Source organism: Apostichopus japonicus, chromosome 12, assembly GCF_037975245.1.
Source record: "Apostichopus japonicus isolate 1M-3 chromosome 12, ASM3797524v1, whole genome shotgun sequence".
Classification (NCBI taxonomy): Eukaryota; Metazoa; Echinodermata; class Holothuroidea; order Aspidochirotida; family Stichopodidae; genus Apostichopus; species Apostichopus japonicus.
In genome coordinates, this window is record NC_092572.1 from 21,100,940 (window position 1) to 21,127,782 (window position 26,843).

The following is a 26,843-nucleotide window of genomic DNA, read 5'->3' on the forward strand; positions in this document are numbered from 1 at the left end:
GAATTTGCCTACAGTAATTCCTAAAGGACTAGTGATTTTAAATTTGTAAGTAGGTTCTTATCACGGCCTCTCCATTTTGATCTTTTAAATCTATTTCCTCCGCCGTGATTTTTTGTTGTAGACTTGTTATAGCCGAAAGAAATAAGGCCAGCAGTAGTAAGTTCTAGAAATGCACTACCACTAATTTCGATGCAGCAATGTTACAGAGTTGTTTAGAAGGATCCCCATCAGAAACGAAACATTGAGGTGTGGTATAACCAGGAACGTTCGAACAAACGAATAATACTAAGGAGTAAGTCAATAACTGTAATCTATCAAAAATGGATTTGCTAATTGGTATATGCCACCGGGAAAGTTAAACGTCACATGTTGTTTACAATGTGGTATGTGTCTCTGTAATTGTTTGCTATTTTTAAAAGTTCGTCGAAATCTAACACAATTAAATACCCCAGAATACTAACTGATATTAGTTCATTATATATGATAGATATGATATTATGATATTAGATCAGATACATTGCATCGGCAAATCTACATGGGGCTCGACGCAGTAACTCAGCGACACTGTGCTCATCAGATCAACACAGAAATGATATGACTTGTTACAAAAGAGATCCATGAGCTGCCAGTTCTGTCATCCTGCCTTTGTCACCAATCAACTGACAGTAATGTGTACCACAAAATTAGCTTCACCATCCGAGTTTCCTACATTATCTTCTGATGATTTTCGTCTTAACGAGAGACATACATATTACATTGGAACTGTTTTTCTAGTTCACCCAGTTCTTGGAACGAAACCCCTTTGAAATTACGGACTGTAGCTTTACCACCTACGGCAGCTTGAAATTTATCGAGCTGGTAACGTCCAATTTTATGTCATAGCTTACACACCTCAAGAAACAAAGATTGTCTTTATACGGTTCACCAGTTGCCACATAGTTTGTCATGGATTGGATATGCCTGTTACGTTTAATATCGTTTGGTAAATTATTGGGGGCCCCCTACAATCGGATTCATTCCTAATTTGGTGATATAGCTAGTTAAATTAGTGGTGTTGTCTAACACCCACCTAGATTTCTGGTTCCTGGTTTGCTAACGCTTTCGCGATGTCGCTTCAGTTAAATTGGTTGAAAAAATTATCCATGTCTCTATTGTTTGCTATTAGAGTGTTCGAACAGTATGTGATTATTGTGCGAGGTGTGAAAATATCGCAATTCACTGGTTACGTTAACCCTCAGCACAAAACTAGCAGACATATCATAATTATAATAATAATATTTTATTTTATCAAGCGTAAAATCCACAAGTGCTCTAAAACGCCATGTTACAGTCAATAAAAAATATGTAGTAAAACTGCAGAATAAAATGCAATATAAATGAGTATGAAGAATTAAAAGCATGCACGTTTGAGTTTTAACTGTACAGTTTGGTCTATGTGTACGGCATTGACTAAACTTGATTTTTAAGTGTGTCAAATGAACTTAATCTTAACCTATGCATACCTTGTATTCGCTGTCCCCTTCTGTGATGGGTCCTGATGGAGGTCCAGTTTTTCTGATATATAGTCAGCATGTCTGTCTCCATCCTCTACTGTCAAACGGAGTCGGGAACCGTCCTTGGGTCCTCTGCAAGCAGATCACCGTCTCCCTCTATCTCCATAGGTCTTGGCTATGCTAGGAAGAACAATGATGCATAATTTACTACAGTGCGCAAGTTACCTAGCAAGTCAAAAAATAGTCCCTGGGCGGAGAGAGAGACAATCGAGAAGAAGGGCCATTAAAACGAAAATATATTAGATAATCACCTCTTGTGCATTCTCCTCCTTTTCGCCCTCATATCGCTATAGTCTCCTACCCTCGTCGGCATAGTCAAATTTTCGACAGCTTGATTCCTCCTTCTAAACGTTACAAACACCCGGCGTTGGCGATTCAAACTTGACCGAGTTTTGAACTTTGTCTTACACCGTTCACACGGTGCCGGTCGTATGACGACGATTGGGTCGATCAGTGGTGGTTTAGCAAACGGGGAATCGTTGTTTGGTGACGGATGTTCGACAAGTTTATCAGTCGATTGTCGAAGTAAAAATAAGTGAATGAATGAAGTCATTAAAGCATGTACAAAAATAATTGCGTAGGCCTACTAGTGACGGTTACCCTAAACTGATGACATAAATGAGTTATTTTCTCTAAATATCGAGGATGATGCACAAATGATGATGATATTTCAAACTGTAAATATCACTGTGCAACAAATCTAGAACGGTCATTATTTTGCTGTATTATTATTATACTATTTCAAAATGTTTTATTACAATTAACTATGGTTATTCGTTATTATAGGTATAATTTAAACCAGGAATAATGTAATAATCAAATTTAGGACTCACCATTCCTCAAAATCCCTCTCGTTGAATACGGGCTCTCTACCCGCTCTTCTCTCTCCAAGGCAGCTACCATCAGGGTTTCTACGCGTTCCAATAGATTCTCCACAGGCAGATAGTTATTCAGGTCTTCGACAGTGAAGTGGTCGAATGAAATTTCAACACACAATCACGGCTTTTGTCATTGCAGTCAGAAGAGTATACAATTTTCCACTCTGTGATTGGTGCTGGTACACACAATAGAACATGGAAAATGGAACCTTTCTGTTCTGAACTGTGCATGAACTTAACCTTCATGTCACTAAATGAATCCGAATTGTCTAAAATGATTCCAACCCACCAGGGGCCATCATAGGCACAAAGTGTTTAAACCACAGATCATAAGTTTATTGTTGCATTACAGCTTCCTCTTGCTCAGCGATTGTATGACATGTGATGTTTGCCCTAAAACTAGAATCATTGTCCCCAGAAATTCGACTGAAAAGCAACATCCCTTTTTTTGGCAACACAAAGCTATGGTAATCACGTGTTCCAGGAATTGTCTTGGCAGTTGAAAACGTTCGTTCTAGCTCTTGAGCATGTGCAACAACAACTTCAACACTTCTGATTCTCAAGATATTATTTTGCTGAACTTGCTCGACTTGCTAGTCTTCTTGTTGTTCCTCCAATACCATCGCATACACTCTTCCAATGCGAAGTTTCCAAAGAGTGCCATTCAGCATTGATACCAAAATCCTGTTTGTGTCAGCAGAAGTTGACACAACTCTTATGTCTTCTATTGACCTGCTTGCACCATCGGTGTAGTACATGATGTGCTGTATCATTATCAGCTTTTCCATCACATGTCTGCAAACGACTAGTTTAAATGTGTGTACAGTTATAAAGTCATGTTTGGGATGATCGGATAAGTTTTTTTCGATGTGAAGTGGTGGGGGTTGTTTGTCTCCGCCGGTCGGTGGGCACTTTTTGGGCTTGCTTGAGTCGTCAGCTTAACCCCTGGTCGACCTCGCGAAAAGTCCTACGGTCTAGTTGTCTATGGTTAGTCAGGAATGAAGTCTTATATAATTACATTGTACTTTTTACGTCCATGTACGATGACTCTCGTGGTCAGCTAGTACAGGGACGGAAGCTTAGAAATGAATAAAAAACATAAACACGTCAGTAATCAGAAACATTATATTAGGGTAACCACTGGCTTCTGTATTCAGTAGGCCTAGCACCGACTCAAAGGACACATAGAATCGAGTAGCGGCTAACTATACGGTTTGTGTATGGACATAGTACATCATGAGCACGAGTAATAAACGTTGGAAGTCAGTTTGGGTGGGTATAAAGCATTATAGCATTCCCAAAACTTACAAATAGTACATTTGAAATATGGTAATATCACTGATTTTCGCAACCAGCACAATCAAAATACTATTCAGTTACATTCTTGACATGAGTATGATGCATTGTACACCCCTCCACTGCACCTTCCACCATTCCCTAATCATGCATTGCATTTGTTGAAATAATAATCAACTATACGTTATATTTTCCATATGGAAACATCACGTTGAGTTACGTCAGTGATGCCTCTGTTCCACTCGACATATTCCATTCAAGTCACTCTGGTAAACAAATGCTTACCTGCGTTTGATTCTTCAACCAACTTCAGCCTGTCGTGACACAATTTCAACCAATCGGTGTAGTGAACTCATCAGGGAGTCGTATGCGCTGGCACTAACGATGGTCTCCTGTCCGAGAGTGGAGCAGATCTCGTTTAAGGGCAGAATTCTCTCCAGTACATCACCAAGAACCTGTTGATTGTCAAGTTGGGTAGTAACTACTCGTACACAATCGTTAACCTCCCTTCGAAAATCACGAAGGAAATTACAATGAAAGTGTTTATTTCCAACACAAAAGATAACTACATTTTAAACAAGAATTCAATACATATAATGAAATAATCATGGAATTATATTTATTTCAATGAAAACTACCGAAGATCTAATTTGTGGAAAAGGAGAAACTGAAGTGCAATACTTATGAACCGTTTTCCTCCAAATATGTGTAGAAAGGTATAGACGAAAGAATTTGTCAAGATAAGTTAACATACATAGAGTTACAAAAATAAAAATAAGAAAACAGAAAATTAAGGGGGAAAAGAAAAGATTAAGAAGAAAAAAGAAAGAGAATATTGGGCATTTATACATATTTTACATTACATATTTTACATACATTTGTTTGTACATTTGCTTCAATAATGACTGGGTTCCATTGTTCTTCAGTTTATCGCCAAATCATTTCCACAGTTTAACACCAGAGATGGTGATGCACATCTGTTTTTTGGTTGTTCTTGCAAAAAATTCTAATTCTTGTGCCTTATATTATAAGTATCACTAGATGCAAAAGAAAAATAGCTTTGTAGAGTGGATGGTAAAAACTTATGGAAAACCTTATACATGAATACACCAGTATAGACATCAATTACTTTGGGTACAGTTAAGATTTTTAAATTGTAAAACAGTTCAGAAGTATGAGCTAAATAATGTACATTACGTATTATGCAATTGATGTCGGTCGTTCACCACATGGGTCATATTAAGGGTAAAAGCAAACAAATTTTCCATGGATATAGTCAAACAATGCTCGGGGCTAACCCTAAACTACAGTCTATAGACTAGTATCTTAGGCCCTGACAACTGATGGCGATCGGTATTTCGAAACCAGCCGTGATCCATTTCTAACAAAATCAGCGATTGGCTGTTGAAGAATTGTTTTCGGATGAGGGTAATATGTTGTCGGATGTGGCTGGAATTGTTGTCGGAAGTGAATATATGCAGACATATATTCCTACTCTCTCATATAAGTCGAATATATGTCTGCATAAAATCGAATATATGTCGGCATATATTCGCGAATTTTGTCCACTGTGGCCAACCATACTCGTTTGGTTCTGGGAGCGAAGATTAACAAGAAAGTTGGACAATAAAATGTTTGTCGACAACATACATAGCCTGAACTGATCCACTTCGCGAGAGGGAATACTCTATAGGCTAATTTGCAGTGCAGTTAATTAACAGCCACTACATCTAGCTTCCCTCTAGATTGCTAATAATAACAAGATCGATTAGGACTGCGTTGCTGAAATGACTAGCTACATGGATTTATCTGCTGGGATATGGAACATGCCGGACCCCAACAGACAGTAAGTACGCCCTCCGACCAGTAGAGACAAACCTCCAACCTCCCACTGGAACATACTACAAAAGGACGACCAGCATGGTATGCGGACTCTGCTATCTCCACCCAAAAAAAATTAAATTAAATTCGGAGCTTAGTTCTTCGTATATTTAGATCGCCATCTTTTTGATCACTTGTAAACAAACCTCGTTTACGAACATAAAAGAGAACTAAGGAGATTTAAACTAGCTGTTTCGGGTCTTCAGTGGAGATGGGGAAATTGTCTCGGTGTCTTCATGATCTGTCATTAGACCTTTATGTATGGTATCTGGTTACTGTTGGTATCTAGTATTATGTTATTTAATAAGGAAATGGTATGTGTTTATGCATGAGTTTATACATTAGATTTTTGTCTGCTTATTATGCAGTTACTCGTTTGCTGCCAAGGCGAAGTGTATTAAAGGACTTAGAAACTACATACAGAAGTAAAGGACCGTAACACACATTATACACACAAACATGATCCAAGGAGTGCATGCACGTTGTTCATATGTAAAATAGGTCTACGAACACACTCATAAATAACACGTAACACACATCATACATGAAGTCCAATCTTTCAAGAATGCATTTTAAGAGCATCTCTAGTGGGATGTATGCAAACCGTTATATGCTTCGCAAGTTGTTCAACATGACCAGTGGATGTATTGTGGAATGGCTAAAACCCACTGCAATTGGTACTTCTATTGGCCTAACAAAGAAGCCTGAATGATCAAAATATTTCTCCTGTTGGTAAGAACTTGCAAGTTGTCTATAAGGAGCTTCACAACGTCCAAAAATCCAACAAGGTTCTAACTTCTCCATCATCTTCATTTAAGCCTCTTTCTGCCACCACCTCAGTGACTTTCTCTGGGCTTGAAGTCATCCCACAAATCTATTAGAGTATGCTTCCTCTCAATGTCGCTGTAATGCATGTGAATATCTGAATGTGCGTTCACATCCATCCTGAGAACATACAACTGGACACACAATCATGTATCCAAAAAGTGCATGCACGTTGTTAATATGTGAAATAATTCTACGAACACTCACATTAATAACACGGGCAAGCGTCCCCAAGTGAACAGTTGAAGTTAACTGTACCTCATACCCGATAATTTTTCACTTGGTTCAACTTTACCAGAAGCTGAAATGTAGGTCCAACTTCTGTTAGATGTGGTTTTCTTCCATACCACTTTAAGGAAAATCGGCCAATGGTCACTTATATCAGTGATGAGATCCCCTGAAGCAACCGTAGAATCATCGTTTGTGATAATGTTATCTTTCAGGCTTTTAGTAATACTACTAATACGAGTTGAAACAGTTATTGTAGGGATGAATCCGTTCGAATAGAGAATATTTAAAAACGTATTTGATTGCATTCGATAAATCAATATTATAATCACCAATTATGTAGGTTTTATTCGATATGATATGGAATTTTTCCCCCTCCAGATTAACATAAAACTCATCTAAAGAACCACTAGGTGGTCTTTAGACTATGCCGATAAGAAATTTTCCTTTGAATTTATGTTAGTAGCCTCTATAAAGTGAGATTCTATAGAAAATTGATAGGTCTGGTCTAATAAAACATATCTTTATGTACAAATAGGCAGACGTTTATAGTCACAATGTTTTTCAACAGGTGTGTAATTAGCCATTTTTATGAGAGGAGAAAAACTACCAGTGAACCTGGTTTCTGTAAAATCATTATTTAATAGAGAAATGAAAGTGTTAATATCGTCAAACTTATTGTTTAGGCTACGACTATTGTGGCGGTACAGTGATATACCGTATTGAGCTGGCAGATTGTTATACGAGTCTATGTTATGGTACAAACACGAGATATTATTTTCCCTGAGGCCGTTATTATTGTGGAGTATAGCTGACGCCATCAGTGATAACAATAATATTGGTAAGATAATGTCAATGTTATATTTTGGTTCTGATCGTTCCGTTTCCCTTGTATGATATCGCCTGGTGGTTGTGACATTTGGCCTGGGGATGTTATTCCTCTGTTGCGGACTTGTATTAATCTTCTTTTCGACTGTCCAGCCTGTTCGGTCACTCGATGACAGGGTTGCGTCGACTTGATGTCCTTCTTTCGCCTGAACTTTAGTCAGGATATCATTACATTCCATAACCGTGACTCGGTCCTACGTCTGGTAATATCACGGTATTGGTCTGCTTTCTTTACAGGAGACTGCTGACTTCTCTCTTTTCAGATCCGTTTTGATTACAGGAGGCTGCTGACTACTCTCTTTCAGGACAGTTCTCGTCTTTAACTATTGCTAATACCCCAGTAATCTCCTGAGCTTCTGTTCAATTACAAATGTTGATGCCACAGCACACAGTTGAAGTTATGCTGAAGCTAATGATTGTTTGAGAGCCTGGATGAGTTGGACAGGCTGGATGTTCCAGATAACATAAATTTGGAAGATATATTAATTGTTGACAAACACGAGGAACAAATTCCAAGATATGTAACAGGTTGTGTGTCTTTTACCTTTCAAAAACTTTATTGTGCTTTTTACGTGCTAGGAAAACGGACACGACCAAAGGTTTTTTGGGGATTACAGTAAAGCCTGAGTGGAAAACAAAATAAAGGTGGAATAAAATAAGTTTGTAAATGGTAATTTTTTCAAGACTCTGGAATTTCAGACAAGGCAAATTTGAAACATGGAGACTGTGATGTTTCAAGATAGTAGATAGACAAACGATGTTTATCATAACGATGGATTATACGTGATGCATGAACATTATTTATTATATATACCGGAGGGCAGTATTTACTTTTAGTATACTAATCACAACATTACATCCCTCCCCTTTTAGTTAAAATGGAACAATCCTCTTAGAGTGTTTACATCGATACTTCATGTCTTGTGAAATAAGGAATGGGAAACAATAACATTTTTTTCTCTTATGGTATAACATGAAAATAATGCAGGCGATAATAAAAGAAAAGATGATGCTCAAAATGTCTCTGACTTTACGTATTTTACAAACATACAATACTCTAATGTGGCTGTGTGTCTAGAAAGTTTACAGTTTATATTTCCGATATTAATCTCCTTTGCGATTTCGCACTTCGCTGAGAACGTCTTAACTCGTCGTTTTCAGCACTTTCCTCTGTGATCTCCTCCGGTGGGTTGCTCAGGTTCGCTAGGTTCTCCTTCGAAGCGTTTGAAGAATGAAGAATTTCGTGTGCTTTTATTTTCCGCTTCATCTGAGCATCGCGTTCGCGAGCACCGGCAAAGTCGCGTAGCTCGCGTTTTGCGTCTGGGAGCATGATGGACATTTTTCTCCCATACAGGAATTCGAAAGGGGATACATTCGTAGTGCTGTGTGGTGTAGCTCTGTATTGGCGCAGAAACTTACCAAGTTCTTGCTTCCAGTTTTTCTTTAGCTGTACAGACGCTCGAATCGACATTACAAGAGTGCGGATGAAACGCTCGTCTTCACCGTTGGCACGGGGCCACAGCGGGGTGCACTTCCTATGAGAGAATTGGAATTCCTGTCTCGAAAATATTTTTTCTAATTCCGGGATCACAGTTTTCGCTTGTAGTGATGGTATTATTATATATTCTCCTCCCGCGAATGGCCCTTTGAAATCCATGGAGACCGACTCCCATGGGGTGCTGGGGAGTTCTGTCATTCGCAAGGGCTCTGGTGGGGATGGGGCCACGATTTGCCACGTTAGACAGCCTTTTACTTTGTGTTCAACGGATCTATCAATACCAGGGAACCAAACTTTTTCTCGTAGAAGTTGCTTTGTTTTGACGATTCCTTGGTGCTTTTTACGTGATCCACCATGCGGGATACAAAACGTCACGGCCAAACGGCACTACCGAACCCTGACGATTCCTTGGTGCGACGCGTGTGCTAAGTCAACGGCTGTTCGCGAAGTGATTTTGGCAAGTCTAAGGGTATGAACCTTGATACGTATTGCGTTAACCCGAGGAACGAGCGCACTGCGCTTGCGTGTATTTGGGTTTGATGTCGTTAATTTTTGCTGGCTCAGGGCTGATTCCTTGAGCAGAAAATATGTGTCCGAAATAAACAAACTCTGACTGCGCGATTTTGCATTTGTCGCGATTCAGGCATGCCCCACACTCGGCCAAGCGCTGAAGTACTCTGTGCAGGTTTTCATTGTGTTCCTGCTTTGATTGTCCATACTCGATGATATCGTCCACAATGTTTATTACTCCGGGTAATCCTGTTAGCAATGTGACTGACCGCTTTCTGAAATTTCTCAAGTAGCTAAATTTCTTTGCCTGAGTGTAGAATATAGAACTATGTCCCATGTTTCAACATTTTTTTTATTTTATTCCCCAATCGAAAGTTTCCGAGGTCACAGATCAAGAGTGAGCTAAGAGCGAAGTGGAAAGCGCTTTCAGACAATCGGAGACTGAAATGGATCCATATGTCCCTTCAGAAGAAGGATGAATACGAGGTATTTAAAAGGATTGTCTGGTAGCCCTAAATAATTGTTACGTTAACTGACCATCCAGTTCCCCATCCATCTCATTGAAAAATCCCGGATACATATCATTGAAAAAGCCAACTTTAAAGGCCAAATCTTTAAAATTATCATCATAATCACTGATATCTTAAATGGATATTCTGATGGTATGCGATATCACACTAATGCTAAAGACAATAAAAGTCCACATATCCATATAGATGGAAATGCCATTTCAATATCATCTTGTTGAAACTAGTTGTGGTTGGTTACAACAGGATATATGATTGTTATAACAGTAAGTGGCCAGTGGTCTTTGATGAGTCGTGACAGATGTCCTTCAAAATGTTCCATTTGTTTGTTCATGAGTTATAGCACAGTTGACATTGAAATGACTTCTGAATAAAAATGAAATTCATTTAAGGAATATGTTCTTCTCTCAAAAAATTAATTTAACATGTTAAAAAAAATCAAGTAACTCTAACCCAGTAGGCCCCTAATCCTCATCTGACGATGGAACTTCACCTAACAGGTCAACCAAAGCATCTACTAGGACTCTTTCTGTCTCATATTCTACTAAAACTCCTTCCAACCCCTCCCCTACTCCATTACTTCCCCCTGTCCTTCCTCTGTATCTGAAATATTATCCTCTTTCATTCCTACACCATTTACAGCGAAGTAAACAAATAAAGGCTCTTCAATGACGTGGGCCTGCCTAATTCTGTACACTTCGCTGAGTGAACTGAAAGTGGTGTCCAAGGGAGGCAAGTCGATGATGCTACCAAAACTTCTTCGACAGTACTCCAAGCTTAAATATGTTATGGTGCACTTCTGCTTCAGAAGACAATGCTGACCGATGCCAATCGCAATTCCTTCAGCCTGTCATGTACTTGCCTGAGCTCTTCTTGGAAGAATGCAACCATGCGGAGCATTTCTTCCTTCAGCAGGTTCAGTTCATCTTTGCTCTGGTTGGCTTTGTGTATCATGTCAACCAACTGATTACGAACATGCCTGGGAACATGACACTGTTGAACAGCATCAACACCCAGGCAGTTCCACAGAGATGATGTCACATCACACACCTGCTGAAATGTTACCTCAGAAGGAAAATGGCTTGATGAGGACACCAAGTGAACCATGTCAGCATTGAACTTCTCTACCTCCCTTTTCAGTTTGGTCCCAACACTTGAAATCTGTTTGCAGAGCCTTTGTGCAATTGTCTGCCCATCTGTAGAAGCAAATGGAAGTAGGAAAATGAAGCAACCATTAACATACAAAACAAATGTTTTTCATTAGTTGCACTTTTGGCAATTCCTTTTTTTTGTGTGTGCATTCATTGAAAAATTTGGTTTCTTTCTCTGGAACAGTGAGGTTGCCAGAGATACTGATAACAAAAAACCAGGAAAAAGGAACCAAAAATTGATGGAATAACGTAATTCATTTATTTTTGTCAGACATGCATGAAATGTAGGTTTGTCTACACTGCTGTTTGAACTATGCTATTGTATGTGACTCACTATCAAGTTAGTATTGTTTGGGTAGAATCTCAATTTCATGCAACCATTTTCAAGTATTTATTACAGTATTCAGGGCCCCGAGTTCAAGTCATGCAGGTCTATTGTTTAAGATATTTTGCATGTGCAAATCAAACTTGATCCTTATAATAAGGTTTGGTTTTAAACAAGTCACTGTCAATTTATCTGGTTTTATGCTTCTGAAGTTTGTCATACTTATATACTGATATAACATATCAGATATTAACCAAAGCTTCATAAGCAGTTTACCTGCATAACGTTTCTTCAGTTGTATAAGGAACCACCGATCCACTGACATGGTATGGATTTTGGAAAGGCCACTTTTCCTGCTCCTATCTTCTATTGTTTGAAGGGCTTTGAGGAACTCAAGTTACCCTTCTACCCATCGTTGGCCCCTTTGCTGCTCAAAAGCTTGCAGTTCCTCGTCAAGTCTAGTGCTGCTTAATGGCCAATTCATCAAACATTAAGGCACAAACTACACTATCCAGAATACCATCTCCTGATGACTGACGGATGCGGCAAGTCAAGTGACTTTCTTACATATCTGTATGCTTTCGCACTGTACAAGTGCAAGGTCAGAGCAAACGCCCGCAATTCAGGTGGTTACGTGTCACGTCTAATCTTCCCAGCCAGTTTGTTTTACACCATCCTTTCCATTAGGACTGCTAGAACACCTAGCCTTTGTTGAAAAGAACGCTTTTGATTTACAATTCCTGGATCATCAAAAAGGACCGAATCTTGAAACACTAGGTGGTCCTCATCATCATTAGTTTCGGACCAATCGTCCCACATCTCTAGGACCTCTTGGGCCGTAAATGTGGGGTTAGCTGCGTGCAATGCGTGCTACACTTGTAGACGCCATATTTGCAAGTGTACGTGCACAGTATGACGTAACAGCGGCGGTTGCGATGAATTTACAAAGGAATGCGAGGGCGATATGTCATAACTATCAATTAGAAATATCGCTGTGGCCTAAATATCTAATATCATATTGAGTGTGTAGAAGTACCACTGCTGGTGGCATTCCTGTCTCAAGTCCAACAACCAGTTCCGGCTTTGGTAGCTCTCTTAATGGACCGACTTTGGGCTCAAGCCGTTGATGGAATACGTCAGATGGGATCAGGGATGTCTCAGCTCCTGTGTCCAGTTCACAACCAAGACCAATTCCGCCATTCATCGCCATCACGGTAGGACTGGGCGAACAAAGGAATGCCATGTCATTTTGATCATCCGTGATCCCACTAACAGCTCCAATTTTCACTTTTGTAGGCGATTCTTCTACCGCTCCCACATCGCCCCTAAAAGTAATGCCTATATGTTTCCCAATCGTGAAGCTGAAGATGCGCCTGCTGGTCGAGGAGCCCACCGATCGGATCCCGGTTCGGTGTCACCCTACTGACTGTCACAGTTTGATGGTAGATGTCCTTTATAATTGGAATTATAGCACACCATCTCTGACAGTGGGGGTTTTCTGGGGCTGGGCCGCTTGGATTGCATCGTGGCAAATTCCCCGCTGAGACGCTCCACGGCTTCGACTAGACTCTTTTGCCCGACAAGAAGGTCGGCCTTTGTTTCCTTGAGTAATTCTACCTCAGCCTCCCTCCTTCGAGCAGGTGACTGTGGAGTCTCCTGAAAAAGGGTAAGGGCCTGCCGGATCACGTCGAAGCTCTCATCAACCGTCGCCATGTCGATAGATTCGTCTCACACTCCTTGAAAATCGTAAGCCGACTAGTGTTCAGATGCTAGTGAGGCAGTCGTGAAACTATGACAATCCCATCCTGCTCACGGGACCGACATTTAATTTCCTCATCCGACTGATGTGAGTGAACTCTCTTAGCTTTTAGCCACTTTCCCAGAATGCCTCAGATAGGTGGCAGCAACGTTTTCGTCAATAATAACAGCCGTGCCCAACGAATCAGATAAACCTAATTTCCCGAGGCCTACTTCTCCCATCATGAAACGAAACCAGGCGGGATTAGAACCCGGCCTCGGCGTGTGGTCACTCAGTCCATTGCGCCACGCTATCACCCTATAGTTATATAGAACTATAGTTATATTATACAAACGTCGATGCTTGCCGCGCGCCGGATTCTTCTGGGACATGACTCCTCAGAATTCTTGCTTGAATTTCTCCGAGATACTGAATAACCCTTCCGTATTCGGAGCCATGTATGTCCCAGTCAACCTGACTACGTTAGTTGGTATACTAAATTTTCCAAACTGGGTTAACCACAATACTTTCGCTTTTGTCCATTCTCCAATTGCTCCCAATGTCGATATACTGCTGAAATACTGGCATCATCTCGATTTTTGGGTTGTGGCGTAGAGTTGTATTTATGTCCAGTTGTTCTGTACTAACCCTAAAAAATGTATACACCAAATTGTCGAGCGGGCAAGTATTCTGTACCCGAACTCCCAAGCGACGACATAATCCTCTCCACGTAAGTAAATTGTCTTCGTTGTTTTGCCACTTATGATTTTGTGGATTGTCATCACTTGCCGTTGACTTTAATGTGCGTTCTCCTTGTTTGTACTTTCCTGAAGCACTTTGCTTTCCTTTCCCATGTTTTTGTGAGTCAGTCTTTCTTGACTTCTTCTCCGCGGGTTCTTGTGGCTCTTCACTATTTTGCGTTTTCCCCGATGCGCGTTTTCTTGTACTTAAATTCGCCTTGGGTTGATCGCGTGATTAATAGTCTCCACTAAAGTAATTTGACTTTCTTTTTTTCCCTCATTCGCCTCCAAATTTCTTCCTTTTCATTCTTGCTCGACCTCTTCTTATGGAGTTTTTTAAAAGACTGATGGCTGATATGTGTGGATTTCGTTCATGTGGACCATCACTGAAAAATACCGTGAACGGATGAATAAACCGGCCTCATCCTCTTGCCCATACGTGGAAGTAAGTCATTCTTTACCTTCTCGAAAAGTTTTCGACGATATTGTGGGTAGCATGTTTTTCCATTAGTCCAATGGGTTTTTCTTCAACAGCATGTCTTTCTAGGTCCCCCAACATCAAACCGCTGCACAATGGGAAAATGTGCATTATCTATCACCACTGGTTTGTATGTGTTAATATTGGCTGTCTGTGGCTGTTTGTTTGCTGTCAGTTGCTCGTTTTTCTTCCCACATGGCGTTGAAATTATGAAAAAATGGTGAAGATCTCTTAATGTTACGGTGATCTTGGAATTACTGATTCTCCACATTTAATTGTTCCACAGGAGGTTCAAGTTCGTTGAGTTAAGCCCTTGCATTTAGCCATAATCATGCCTTCCAGTTAGCGTTTACTCTTGATCACCTGGGCTGTGTGTGTCGGTTTTCCAAGTACGAAACACAAATGCTAGAATACTGTGGTTGCGTCTTCTATGAATGCACTCTCTATCAGCAATGTAAAAACGTACATCACGTACTCTGAAATATGTTTTGATGAATGCAATTTGCTTCAGATTTCTACTCATTTGATGGAATATGTGAGCTGAGCACATGTGGGGGGGGGGGGGGGGGGAGTATACCCTTTCCTGGCCGTTTTTCCTTCGACCGATAACCCTAATATCCCCTCAAATATTGTTTTAAATCCTCCTTGTCGAATGCATTGACCACAGCATTCCGCAGTACCCAGGAATTACTGCATCCCTTGAAAACAACTGCCATAAGGCATTCAATTCTATCAGCAGGAAGTGGCATACTTCTGAAGTTTGCTGGTCGTTGGTAAGGTGCTCTGCCACAGGAACAGCTCCCTTCCTCGGGATCGGACTTTTCATTACTAGGGCATTGTAACACACCGGTTTGTCGTTTCCTGATATTTTCTGTAATATCGAACTTGTGGCATCTAGATAAAGAACTAATCCACGGTTGACAGGTACAGTTGAAGCTGGCTTTCGGTAAAGAAAATAACCTAAAACGGATCACATGCAAAAAAATTGCATATATCAAGGCAATACCTTGTCCTTTTAGATCTCCTGGAGCAACTTCACCTCGTGCAATATATCAGTCGGTAGGTTAAGCTTGCCTCTTTCTTCGGATAGAATTATATATAGAAAACCACCTACTTGTGAGTCAGGGTCCATGTGGAACATTTTCTTATAATACCACTTCGCTGTCCTGCCGCGCTGTAAATCTTCATCAATCTTATATCGTTCTTCTCCTGATGTATGTCGTATTTAACTTCGAACTGAATATATCGAATACGACAATTGCGTTTCACTGTGATGGTGACTGCACATGCAGGTTTAGATGGATGTCTCTCCAATTTGAAAGTGTATTGACAACACCTTGAAAACTTGCATCTTGCATTTCCTCCCCAATACGGAGCACATCTTTTGTGGCTTCTTTCTGTACGTACATGTTGATCTTTGAAGACTAGGACGCACGATTTGTTCTCTCTATAAAACTTCCTGGCCATGAGGTCGGTCCATCCTTTACGTAACTTCTGCACACCTACCCTTGGTGATACCGACAGCCATTCAGCCCGCGTCAATTTGAAGGAAAATATCATTTTTTTCCTTGCAGTTATCCCGGACGTTGTCGTCATTGTCTGTAAACATGTCCGTGTCGTCACTTAATAAACTGCATATATTTGAATCTTTCTGGAGTTAAGGTCCCAAAATTGCTACTGCTGAGGCAGTTTCAATTGGAAATCTTCCAGGATGCATATTTCTAGCTGATTGGAGAGCCACCTTACAGAAAGATATGTCAAATGTATCTCTGAACTACCTATCCTCCTTTAACCTGAAGTTGATCAACTAAATAGGCATGCACTCTAATCTATGTGCACACATCACTATTTTATAACCACTGTACTCTACAGAATTGACTGGATTCACCTGCAGACTTGTTTATTGTGCAAAGTGAATTCCTTTGCACTAGAGACATCTTGACATTAAGCATAGTTAGGGAAAACACCATCTTTTTTAATTTATATTTTCAATCAATAATAAACCGCAAATATTGCATTAAGTAGGATGTAGCATGCTCTTTATGAAGGTTGTGCAAACATGTTAATGTGAGCTTATTGTACTTTCTAACAATTTAAAGCTGACTTGTGAAAACTAGGATGTGACTATGAAAGTAGGGGCCAAACCGACACTTTCCACACCCACCATGGGAGAATATGCCTCCTTACATCATCTGTTAGTTGGCCACTTAATATGTACACTGTCTAGGCTTAACTAGTCCTGTTCCCCACACAAACATAAAATGACATCCAGGTATGAACAGTACACCAGGGAAAGTCTCATGGTTCAATCCTCAAAATTGTGATACCAGGGTGGGCTTGTCCCAAGCTCATCATTAGCTTGTCTTTCTAGACTAACCCATACTGGTAAAGAGTAGTATGCAGTAACTATATTGATTTTTGTTATATAAACTCAACCATGGAGCTCCTGCAAATACCAATGTACACAAAATAGTGAATATTTGTTGTTGAATGAAATCAAGCAAACGATGATGTATGGATTATTTTTGAGGAACTAGCTGAATGGAAACACATCTTTTCATACTTAGAATGACTCATACAATACATGTGAACTTTTATCCAAATTTCACGACTTACACCTGTGTTTTAACCTTAAGTTTCTTTTCTTTCTTGGGTGTAAAACGCTTATAAATTAAAATACATCAAAGTTCATTTAATAGGTGAAAAATATACAAATTAAAATAAATGGCTACACGCACACACAAAAAAACATCAAATGATGTAGTTCAATTGGCAAGACCAATCTCACTGATCTGAATTAAAACTTTGAACAAAAAGTTCAAAATTACCAACTAAATTACAAACATACATGGAAAATTAATAAAATTGTCCGAAATGAAACCGTAAATATCCATTAAAATGTTTATCCTCTCCTTTTTACAAAAATGATTTTGGCTAAATATGGTCAAGGCAAGAGCTGTGGTGACTTTCAAGACATTTGCTACCTTTGTCACCTTAGCATGCATGCCACATTTGCCTAAGGTATTTAATTACTGTACCGACCCGTGGTCCTAAACCGCCTGCACAAACACAAAATTATATGAGAGAAGGATATATAAGAATTAAATATAATGGAAAAAAGTCCGGCTGGCCAGTTTCATTCATGATTAGTCTTATAATAAGATCCTTGGATATAACTGAATCATGACCAAAACACATTACAATTCTTTGAAACAATACTTATGAAAAGTACAATACATGCTAAGACACTAACAATGTGTACATAACACAAATAATAAAATGTCAAAGTAGTGTGAAAAAAAAGAGAAGAAGTACAGGAAAATGTAAACCAAAAAAAGACATATCCAAACCTTAAACAAGCGTTAAAAGGTAACACTGAGTAAACAATCATGTCGTATACATAAATCTTATCCTTGTTTAATTATTTAGCAACAAGAGTATCCACAGTTGATACTTGTCAGCGGGGTAAACCTACCAGGCGAGCCGGAGTTGGATGCCCGTGTAAATCGTTGCACGGAAAAGACCGTGTCGCATCAAAGCACCTGAGGTAGGTCTTATTAAACTGTTTGTGTATTGATTGACAAACGCTTAAAGTCTCTACAGAATTCCCTGCAATTTTGTACTAAAGCAAGATCTTTTAAGAGTTAAAATTTTAGCTTCATATGAAACAATTCATTCAGTCATCGGTACTGGCATATAGGGAAGCCTATAGACTAAAAGTATAACGGTCGTATATTGCAGTACACGAGTAATGCACGGTGACCAACAGATTCATAGCCTGTGAAATTGAGTTTGAGTTGTACTGGCTAGGCTAAGCTACCCCGTAGTCTTTGACATTATGAAAATTACGGGCATCCTTTTCACACACCAGTGATGTTAGCATAGAAACATCATACCATTTCCACTCCAAATTTCATATTAGGCTGTCGACTGACGTAACTGTGTTTGAATATATGCCTACCTAAGTGCTTCGACCACAACTAGCTGGCAATTTTGTTGAATTTGTAACCTTGCAGTAGAGTGCCGACCATACCAATATGACAGTATGTCAATGATTTTAGTCGGTGAAGTGTACTTCATATGCCTAGGTTATATGCATGTAACATAACAGTATGTACTGATTAGGCTTTAACTTTGAAACAGCTGCTAACCTTGAACAGCTTACACATTTGTTGATGCAATCACACTACAGGGTTAAATGAGGTTTATTTGCAGTCATCAGTAGTGTAATGATATGTTATTCAGATATCCCTAATACTGTTGTATTTGCATTTTGACACGTACACGTACAGATGCAATACCATGTTTTTCTTTCAATTTTAAATGGTTTACGTTTATTTTTTTGGTGTCTTTATATCAGGAAAGTTCAGCATCAAGTGAGGAAGGGTCAGTTGAAGAAGCCATTGATGAAAGTGCAGGCTCCATTTCCCATGAGGCGAATATTCAGGTAAGAAATTATATTTCTTAAAATACATTAAACATTCACACACTGTACTCGCAAATAAGAATCATATTTACAGTCTTCTGAACAAAGTTTATAGAACAAGCCTGATCTGCTGGTCAAAAATCATATTGTCTTTTAAGGAGTAATTTATCCAGTATGACATAGCAACTTGGTATGCAAATTGGACAAAAGTGCAGGGTTGTAAAGATGTATCGTACTTGAATACACACTGAAACATACAGTACTATTTGCAGTAGCATAGATCGGGCCAAGATTCATAAATCTTCAAATAGCTACAAACAAAAAATGAACACAAAACATTTTTGTTCACTATCCTATAAGATCCCCTTACTCTGTATTTCTTTGCTTGCAGTAACCAATGCGTATCTCTTGTCATTATTCCCGTTTGGTACCTGGCATGACCCAATTGTTTGCAATATAGTATCCAAATTCTGTGATGTGTACTTTGTGGTGAATTGCACTAGCTGGTGATATTGAAGTTGAATTTTTGTTTTCCAACGGAGGTACGTGAAAGGCTTGTCTAGAGAGAGGTTGGAAGATGTAGCAATGGAGCTTCTTCGAAGACAGCCAGAAGCCTTGAGTGATTTCACTCCACCACAAACGACAAGAGAGAACCAGCCTACAGAGATTCCATTGTGGTGCAAGTGTACTAAATGTAGTCCAATGCCAACGATCATTGAAAACAAGTGTTGTTGTAGGAGGATTGGTGATTGCATTACAGAATCTCAAGCATTCAGATACATTGGCTTGAATGTAAATGTCTTATCGGAAAACATGCAAGTGCGAGAGTATGAACTGGCCTACTCATATAGGAACTACATTTACTGGAAGTTTTTTGGACGCTGGTGTGCTGGGGAGGGGTTTTTCGTTTCGCTGCGTGCGGGTCGTCCATTTGTACGTTTTTGAACGTTTGAGTGGGGAGGGGGATGGGCGTTTTGTCTCTGCAGGTCGGCGGGCGTTTGTTTATTTGGCTCGCTAGACCTGAGTTTCGTTTGTCAGAATGGGATGGTTCGGTAGTGCCGTTTGACCGTGACGTTTTGTATCCCGCATGGTGGGTCACGTAAAAAGCACATTTACTGGAAGTTAGGACGTCTTGGCCGTGGCAACAGACTGGTCATACCTGCTTGTTGTGTTATTAAAATAAGACAGAGATTCCCATCAGAAGATGGGCAGTACAAGGGTTTTATTGCAGGAGAGAAAATCCAACATTAAACAAGTGGATTGTTGCCAGGCTCCAAATTATTTCATTTTGCTAGTTCACATAATCTTTACTTGTTGATTTAACTTAGAGATATATGCAGTTAAACCCCTTAATTGAACTTATTATCATTACCATCATTATATAATCATAAACACCTCATATCCACTTAAAACTATGAGATAAACAATATGTATTACACTATTCTTGCTTCAAATGAAATAAAGTTTGCAATTTCATATTATGCCTTGATATGCATACATGGGAGTCATATTCCAGTTATATAGTATTTTCATTTCTTGCTGGTAACATATAGCTTCAAACCTCCAAGTTCATGATATTGTAGTTGTGTGTTGTCTCCTTGGTTAAAGGTAACGCTACTTTTAAAGGCCAAACCTCATGTGAGGTAACATGGTAATGTAGCAGGATGAATGTTAATGTAGATTGCCCTGGTGAGCAGTTGGTCCTAAAATTGTTATACATCTAATGTAACAAGTCAACAGGGTTCAATCTAAAAGTCTTTATTTGGATGAATTGTTGAATTGGCAATTTAATAGTCACCTTTTTTTTTTCTTCATTGAGTTCAATCTTTGAATATCTTGTAAAATACGTATGTTATGTGTTTCAAATATTTGTATCTGTCACATTTAAAGTCATAAATCGGGCTATTCTCGTAATAGGAAATCTCTTTTAAAAAAAATCCTATAAGTATCTTGTTCATACTATGAAGCAATTGCTAGCATAGTTATAGCATAGGTATTTTGTGTTGGTGACAAATTGTGAGCAGATTTCCTGTCAGTGGTGTTCATATTTTTCCTTTTCTTTTACATTGCACCTATTTGAAAATGCAACTATGCATGCTGATTTGCCTGAAGATGCTATTATCCTTATTCTGTGATGTAAAGATTCTGTGCCGCTATCATCCTCATTGTATATTATATATATCATATATATTATATTGATATTGTATGAAGCTGCTTCGAGTATAACAAGAGGTTAACCTATAAATTCATCGACAACTTGGTCAGCAGTAATAACCAGCACCATATTTATTAACACATAGGTGTATATATTGATTATTCCTTTCATGAGGATTGTGTGTTAATAGTATCGATTTTAACTGTTATCATCTAAGCTAAAATTTACTGAACTCTTGAGTAACAAGCAGTCAGCTTTTTCAAATGTAGGTGGTGAGAAATCGTCCTCATGTTTAACTGAACAAATTTTCATTCATATAAGTTAACAAATTTTCAGTGGAGAGAAAATGCAATATAGCAGATTTTCTTCTTTCCATCTTTTTTATTTGCATGTTTTTACATTTGTTAATCTAGGCTAATGAAAAATAAATCTATATAGAAAGTTGTACCCATGTTTGTCCAAAGCAATTACGTTGTAGGCCTTATGTTTTTCTCTATTTATCAGGGAGGATACTAACACTCAGTCATCCATACTGTTAGGTCCCAACCATTCCTGCAAAAAACTCGGAAATTACTAATTCCTACTAAATTTTGAGGACTTAAAAAGGTTTGCCTTGTTAGGACTACACTAAATTCCCTTGCATACAGCTGCCCCACTTTCCACTCTAAGCCCCCTATATCTCACAGCAATTATATTATAGGCATCCCTATAAATTATCATGGACATTAAATCCCAGCGATCCATATAGTCCCATTCATGTCAAACCTTTAGAAAGTACTAGTTCCTAACCACAAAAGAGGGAGGCAGGATTGCTGGGAAAAGTTGAAGAGTGGGCTAGTCAAGGATTGGCCCAGCAGGTTCACGATATACTTGTACATTCACTTATTATACCTCAGAGGACACTAAATATATAGACCCATGCTTTTGGGTGCCAATCCTTACCACAAAAGCTTTGTCATAGTTATTCATATTCTCAAAGTGTGGGGGCAGGGGGCCTTTGGGTGGTGCATTGGCATCAACAATGTCATTTTAAATCCCTCGCAAAAACTACCCAACCAACTAAAACCCCCTCTATTAAACAGCAAAATCTCAGATCTTTCTAGCATTATCTGAGTGATAGCTACAAGAGTCAATAATGAAGAATGATAACTGGAGACAGATGTTTACTATTACATACATTTATGAATCTGTATTACTCTGCAACAACTGTGACGTGAAGCATTGCTACAATGTTATAAAACAAAATTATCATGAATGACTCATCAATACTAAGTTAAACTGCCATAGCTCTGGATACAAAGGTTAGGATATTTTAAAAGGCCTATTCATACTAAAAAATATATAGCCTCATCTACATTTGACTGGGCTTGTGTGAGCCCATGGAACATAACATAAGCCCAGAGCTGGCCTCAAGCATTTACCTCCAGTTTGAGTAATGTTGTGTTCATTGTTATCTTAACTAATGTCAGCCTGATGATAGTTAGAACAAATTTTGTGCTAATTTAGCCTCTAGATTAAGCCAGACTGGGCCTCAAATTTTCGAAATGACACAAACACTCATAGAACAAAAAGTTTGCCCACAGATGACTCCACAAGGTGTGAATAGAAACAACGTAGACAATGTCAAAGTCAAGAAAGTTGCTGTTGCTAAGATAAAAAGTAAGAAAACATTTTCCAAATTCAATGTTTAAATCAAAAGAAAAAAATACAGTTCAAACCATGATGGGATATTGAAGTGATGCCAAACAATCAGGCAGAAGTTTATCACAAATTATGTTTACAATTTTGAATCAAAATTCCAAGGTCAAGAAGTCTATAGAAAGATGTTTTCAGTTTGGCTCAAATATCAAAATATTTAAAATGATGACAGTCATTCTAAAAGCTCCTTTAAAAATTACTTCAGGTGGAATATACAATGCACAAATAAAATACATTACCCATATGCCAGTGTTATTGACTTCTACAGTAGGTTTACAATACACAAGTACTGCAATTATGTTCAACCCATGTAGAATATATTAATTCCATGTAAACCATGAAAGAATCACAATGAATGGTTATTACAAAACAATATATCGTACAGAGAATATGCAGCTTACACAATGATGGAGGAAAGACACTGACAATAGTTGTTTAATTTTTTTTCAAACCGTGACTTGTGCTCCTGAAGTAATAAGCCAGTTCAGAGTTACTGCGGTGTAGTACAGGTCAAATGTCACTGGGTTAGTCCAGTTGCTTATACTGATTACGTAAACTAAGCAATACACACAACTGACGCTTTACGATCGCAAAATTTTCTCTATCATTGGTGGCTTTCTACTGAAATTTCAAGATACAAGTATTTGTATGGAGAGCCCAACAACTATAGACGAATTTAAAATGTGGAAAGTGGAGAGACTGAAGCAGTTTCTGAAAAAACCAAACCTCAAAGTGAGCGAAAGAAAGGATGAACTCGTGGCTTTAGCGTACGCCGCTGTGCACATGAACATACCGCAGGTAACGGATGCGCGAGAAGAAAAAGCAACAGATTACAGTGCGATTTTGAACGTGGAGAACGAAGTGCTGCCTGACCCGTTCAAAGATCTTTAAAACGGATGGGAAGGAGAAGATTCTGTACGAAAATGGCCACCATGCATGTACTTCGATATTGCACAATATCTAAGTAACATAGACAATGTTGAACTATGTCAAAGACTGATGTATGATTATAAAGAGGGGAAGGCATATAGCTACCTGGAATCTGGTTGGCTTGGTGAAATGTTTTACCATGTAATAAATGAGAAAAGCAAGTTCTGTTTGCTGAAAGCTGGGTGTAGGCCTTCTCAACGTATCAATAACATTCCATGGCAAGCTTGGATATGTCTTCAGAAATTTACAGGGAGAGTCATTCGTGGATATTGCACCTGTTTTGCTGGGTATGTTACAGGAGTAGGCCTAGTATTTTAACAAAATAACATCAGGTTATTTATGTCATGGACTCATGGCATGTACAACAGTACATACGCTCATGAAGTATCTATATTTTGCCAATAAACAGGGCAAATAATACCCTAGCCTATCAAATGACAAGCAAATGAAACAAATTACTGGACAGAATTGCTGAAATTCTTGGAGAATTTGAAGCTGTAGGCTTACATAGACTTCACTATCAACATACATAGTGCAAGTACACGTGCCAATACTAACTGATTCTACTTCCATTTGCAGCTATGTATTAGAAAATTCACTATATTGACCTATCATTATCATAGGCTTGGATCTTTCTGCAACCATATTGGAGCTATGCTCTTCAAGGTGGACCTGGCCTGGAGGACTGGAATCACCCAGCAGTCTGTCACAGAAGAACAGTGCTCATGGAACCGGTATGGCGCAAAGAAACAGGTTGAACCAAAGAAAATACAGGACATGGCTTGGAGTAAACCTCATTTCTCAAAGCATGGTTAGTTCATATTACTTACCCAAATATCTCAGGGATTCAATAGTGATCACCAAATTTGAATAAGAGAAAATTGGAACCCCAAGAGTGAAATTGCTTGGGCAGAAATACACTTAAAAGTATGGTTGAAATATATACTTACATGTGTGGTGCATTCCCCTCTTTGACACCACCCCTGTACTGTATGCATAATTTGTTAACTTCTACGCCACAGGCACAAATAATTGTGTATGGAGATGTCTAAACTCATCTTGATCAATTACTGTCTCTCTCCCATTTTCTTATGTGTGTGGGGGGAGGAGGGGGTGGTGTCATGATGTGAATGGCAAAGTTCTGATTTTTTTCTTTTCTTTACACCTTAGGTATACAGTCACCTATCAACCCTGTGGAGCGACAACTCTTCAACCCCACTCACAAACGGAAGAAGTTGTCAGATTTGGATAGATTAACAAATGTACTGATGCCCACTTGTCCAGAAGCCTGCTTCTTGCAGTATGCAAATGAAGGTAGGCAGGTTCCTGAATATCCTCCTGAAAGTGACTTCAATGTTTCTGGGTCATTGGAAGTCTCATCTACGCCACACATTCCATCAAGCTTAGCCAGACTTGCGTCCAATTATGAATCTGCCGAAGCTTTAGTACAGAACCTCCCAACTCTGAGCAGTGATGATGTAATCCACATCGAGACTGAAACCAGGGGCCAGGTCAACAACCCAACCTGGATAGCTCAGAGGAAGGACAGGATAACTGCATCCAAGGTACATTCAGTTATCACTCGTGTGAGGACTATTAGGGCGTCCGAGACTGAAGTAGACACTTCAAGGTTGGTCAAACTAATTTCAGGTACGACTCCACTGAATCCTGATCTACCCGCACTGAAATATGGCAGAGAGATGGAAGGGCAGGCCAGAAACCAGTATGTTAAAGTCATGCGTACCCACCGTCACCCATCAACAACAGTCACTGAGTGTGGCCTTTTTGTATACCCAAAGCGTATTTACTTGGCAGCCACTCCAGATGGTATTGTGACCTGTCAGTGTTGTGGAACCGGTCTTCTTCAGATTAAGTGTCCTCTCTCTTCAGCCCACACAGTTCCATCAGCTGAGTGTCTTCCATACTTGATGGATGACAACACTGGCAACATAAGACTCAAACGCTCACATGGCTATTACTATCAAGTTCAAATGCAGCTTGGTGTAACTAAGAAGAATTGGTGTGATTTTTTGTATTCTCAAGTCATGGATATGTTAAAGAGAGGATAGTTTTTGATGAACAGATCTGGCAGGAGATTTTAATGTCAACAAAGTATTTTTTGATTCAGTTTATGCACACACACTTGTTGGCAGGAACAGTGACCCAGTGTAGCAGAAGTTGCACGTCACACAGCAAAGTTAAGGGAGTTAAATACTGACCCATTCACCATTTAATAATTAAGACTTTTAGTTGGCAGTCTCATGAAAATAAAACAGTGATGACAGAAATAATTTTAACATCGCATTTGACTACTTAGTAATAGACTCAGTTTGTAACATGTGACACCTGAACATACTTTCGCAGAGTTTATGGGAAAAACAAAACATATAGAAATTTAAGGCACAAGCTTGAGATGGCTAATACTGTTGTTTATAAAAATTAGTTTACACACTTATGAAAAAATGAATGGAAGGAATAAAAATGCATAGAAATTTAAGTTGAACACTGGCACTTTTGAATGTTCTAATGCACATGTATGGCACTTGATGTCTAACGGTAAATAAAGTTCAGTAAAATATGTTACATGGAAAATATTTTTTATACTGATTTGTGTTTCTAATGGCAAGTTGGAAAGGAATATGTCCTACAGTGAGTGCTCGGCTCTGAAACCACCACAACAACCACACACGTGTACGGCAGTGAATGAAATACTGAAAATATTCATAATGATATGAGAATAAAATGACAGCTGATCCATACAGAACATTCATGTAGGAATGCACACACTTAATGTGAATATTTCTTGTATGCACCTGAAGGTGAAATCAAGGTTTCTTTAAAAAGGATAATGGAAAAGAAGAGAAATTACAAACTATATAGTTATAGCTCTCATCTGAAAGAATAATAGTGTCAGGGAAAATAACAAATTAAAAGAAGGAATGGAAGGAATAAAAATGCATAGAAATTTAAGTTGAACTCTGGCACTTTTGAATGTTCTAATGCACATGTATGGCACTTGATGTCTAACAGTAAATAAAGTTAATTAAAATATGTAACATGGAAAATATAGGAATATAGGAATGCTTACACTTAATGTGAATATTTCTTGTATGGACCT

At 38.9% G+C, this 26,843-nt stretch overlaps 1 protein-coding gene across 7 annotated transcripts; it reads left to right on the top strand.

Moving 5' to 3' along the window:
- Window positions 1–525: 525 nt before the first annotated feature.
- On the top strand, window positions 526–26,816 carry LOC139977828 (uncharacterized). 7 transcript variants are annotated; one of them, XM_071987506.1, is made up of 6 exons: window positions 11,911–14,483; window positions 17,946–18,063; window positions 18,877–18,963; window positions 19,334–24,012; window positions 24,349–24,536; window positions 24,896–26,816. In XM_071987506.1, the coding sequence occupies exons 4-6, from the start codon at window positions 23,732–23,734 to the stop codon at window positions 25,792–25,794; spliced, it is 1,368 nt and encodes a 455-aa protein (XP_071843607.1). In that variant the 5' UTR covers window positions 11,911–14,483; window positions 17,946–18,063; window positions 18,877–18,963; window positions 19,334–23,731; the 3' UTR covers window positions 25,795–26,816. The 7 variants fall into 7 exon arrangements, with proteins under 7 accessions (XP_071843605.1, XP_071843604.1, XP_071843607.1 ...); XM_071987507.1 differs by having other exon boundaries at window positions 19,485–24,012; XM_071987504.1 differs by adding an exon at window positions 526–5,573 and having other exon boundaries at window positions 7,787–14,483; window positions 17,946–24,012.
- The last annotated feature ends 27 nt before the right edge of the window (window positions 26,817–26,843 follow it).

What these genes read in the sequence shown, in the direction of transcription:
- LOC139977828 (XM_071987504.1), top strand. Translation starts at nt 23,732, where the DNA reads ATGTACTTCGATATTGCACAATATCTAAGTAACATAGACAATGTTGAA. An exon ending in TATTGCACCTGTTTTGCTGG is followed by an intron (nt 24,013 to 24,348) that starts GTATGTTACAGG and finishes TCATTATCATAG; the next exon opens with GCTTGGATCTTTCTGCAACC. An exon ending in ACCTCATTTCTCAAAGCATG is followed by an intron (nt 24,537 to 24,895) that starts GTTAGTTCATAT and finishes TTTACACCTTAG; the next exon opens with GTATACAGTCACCTATCAAC.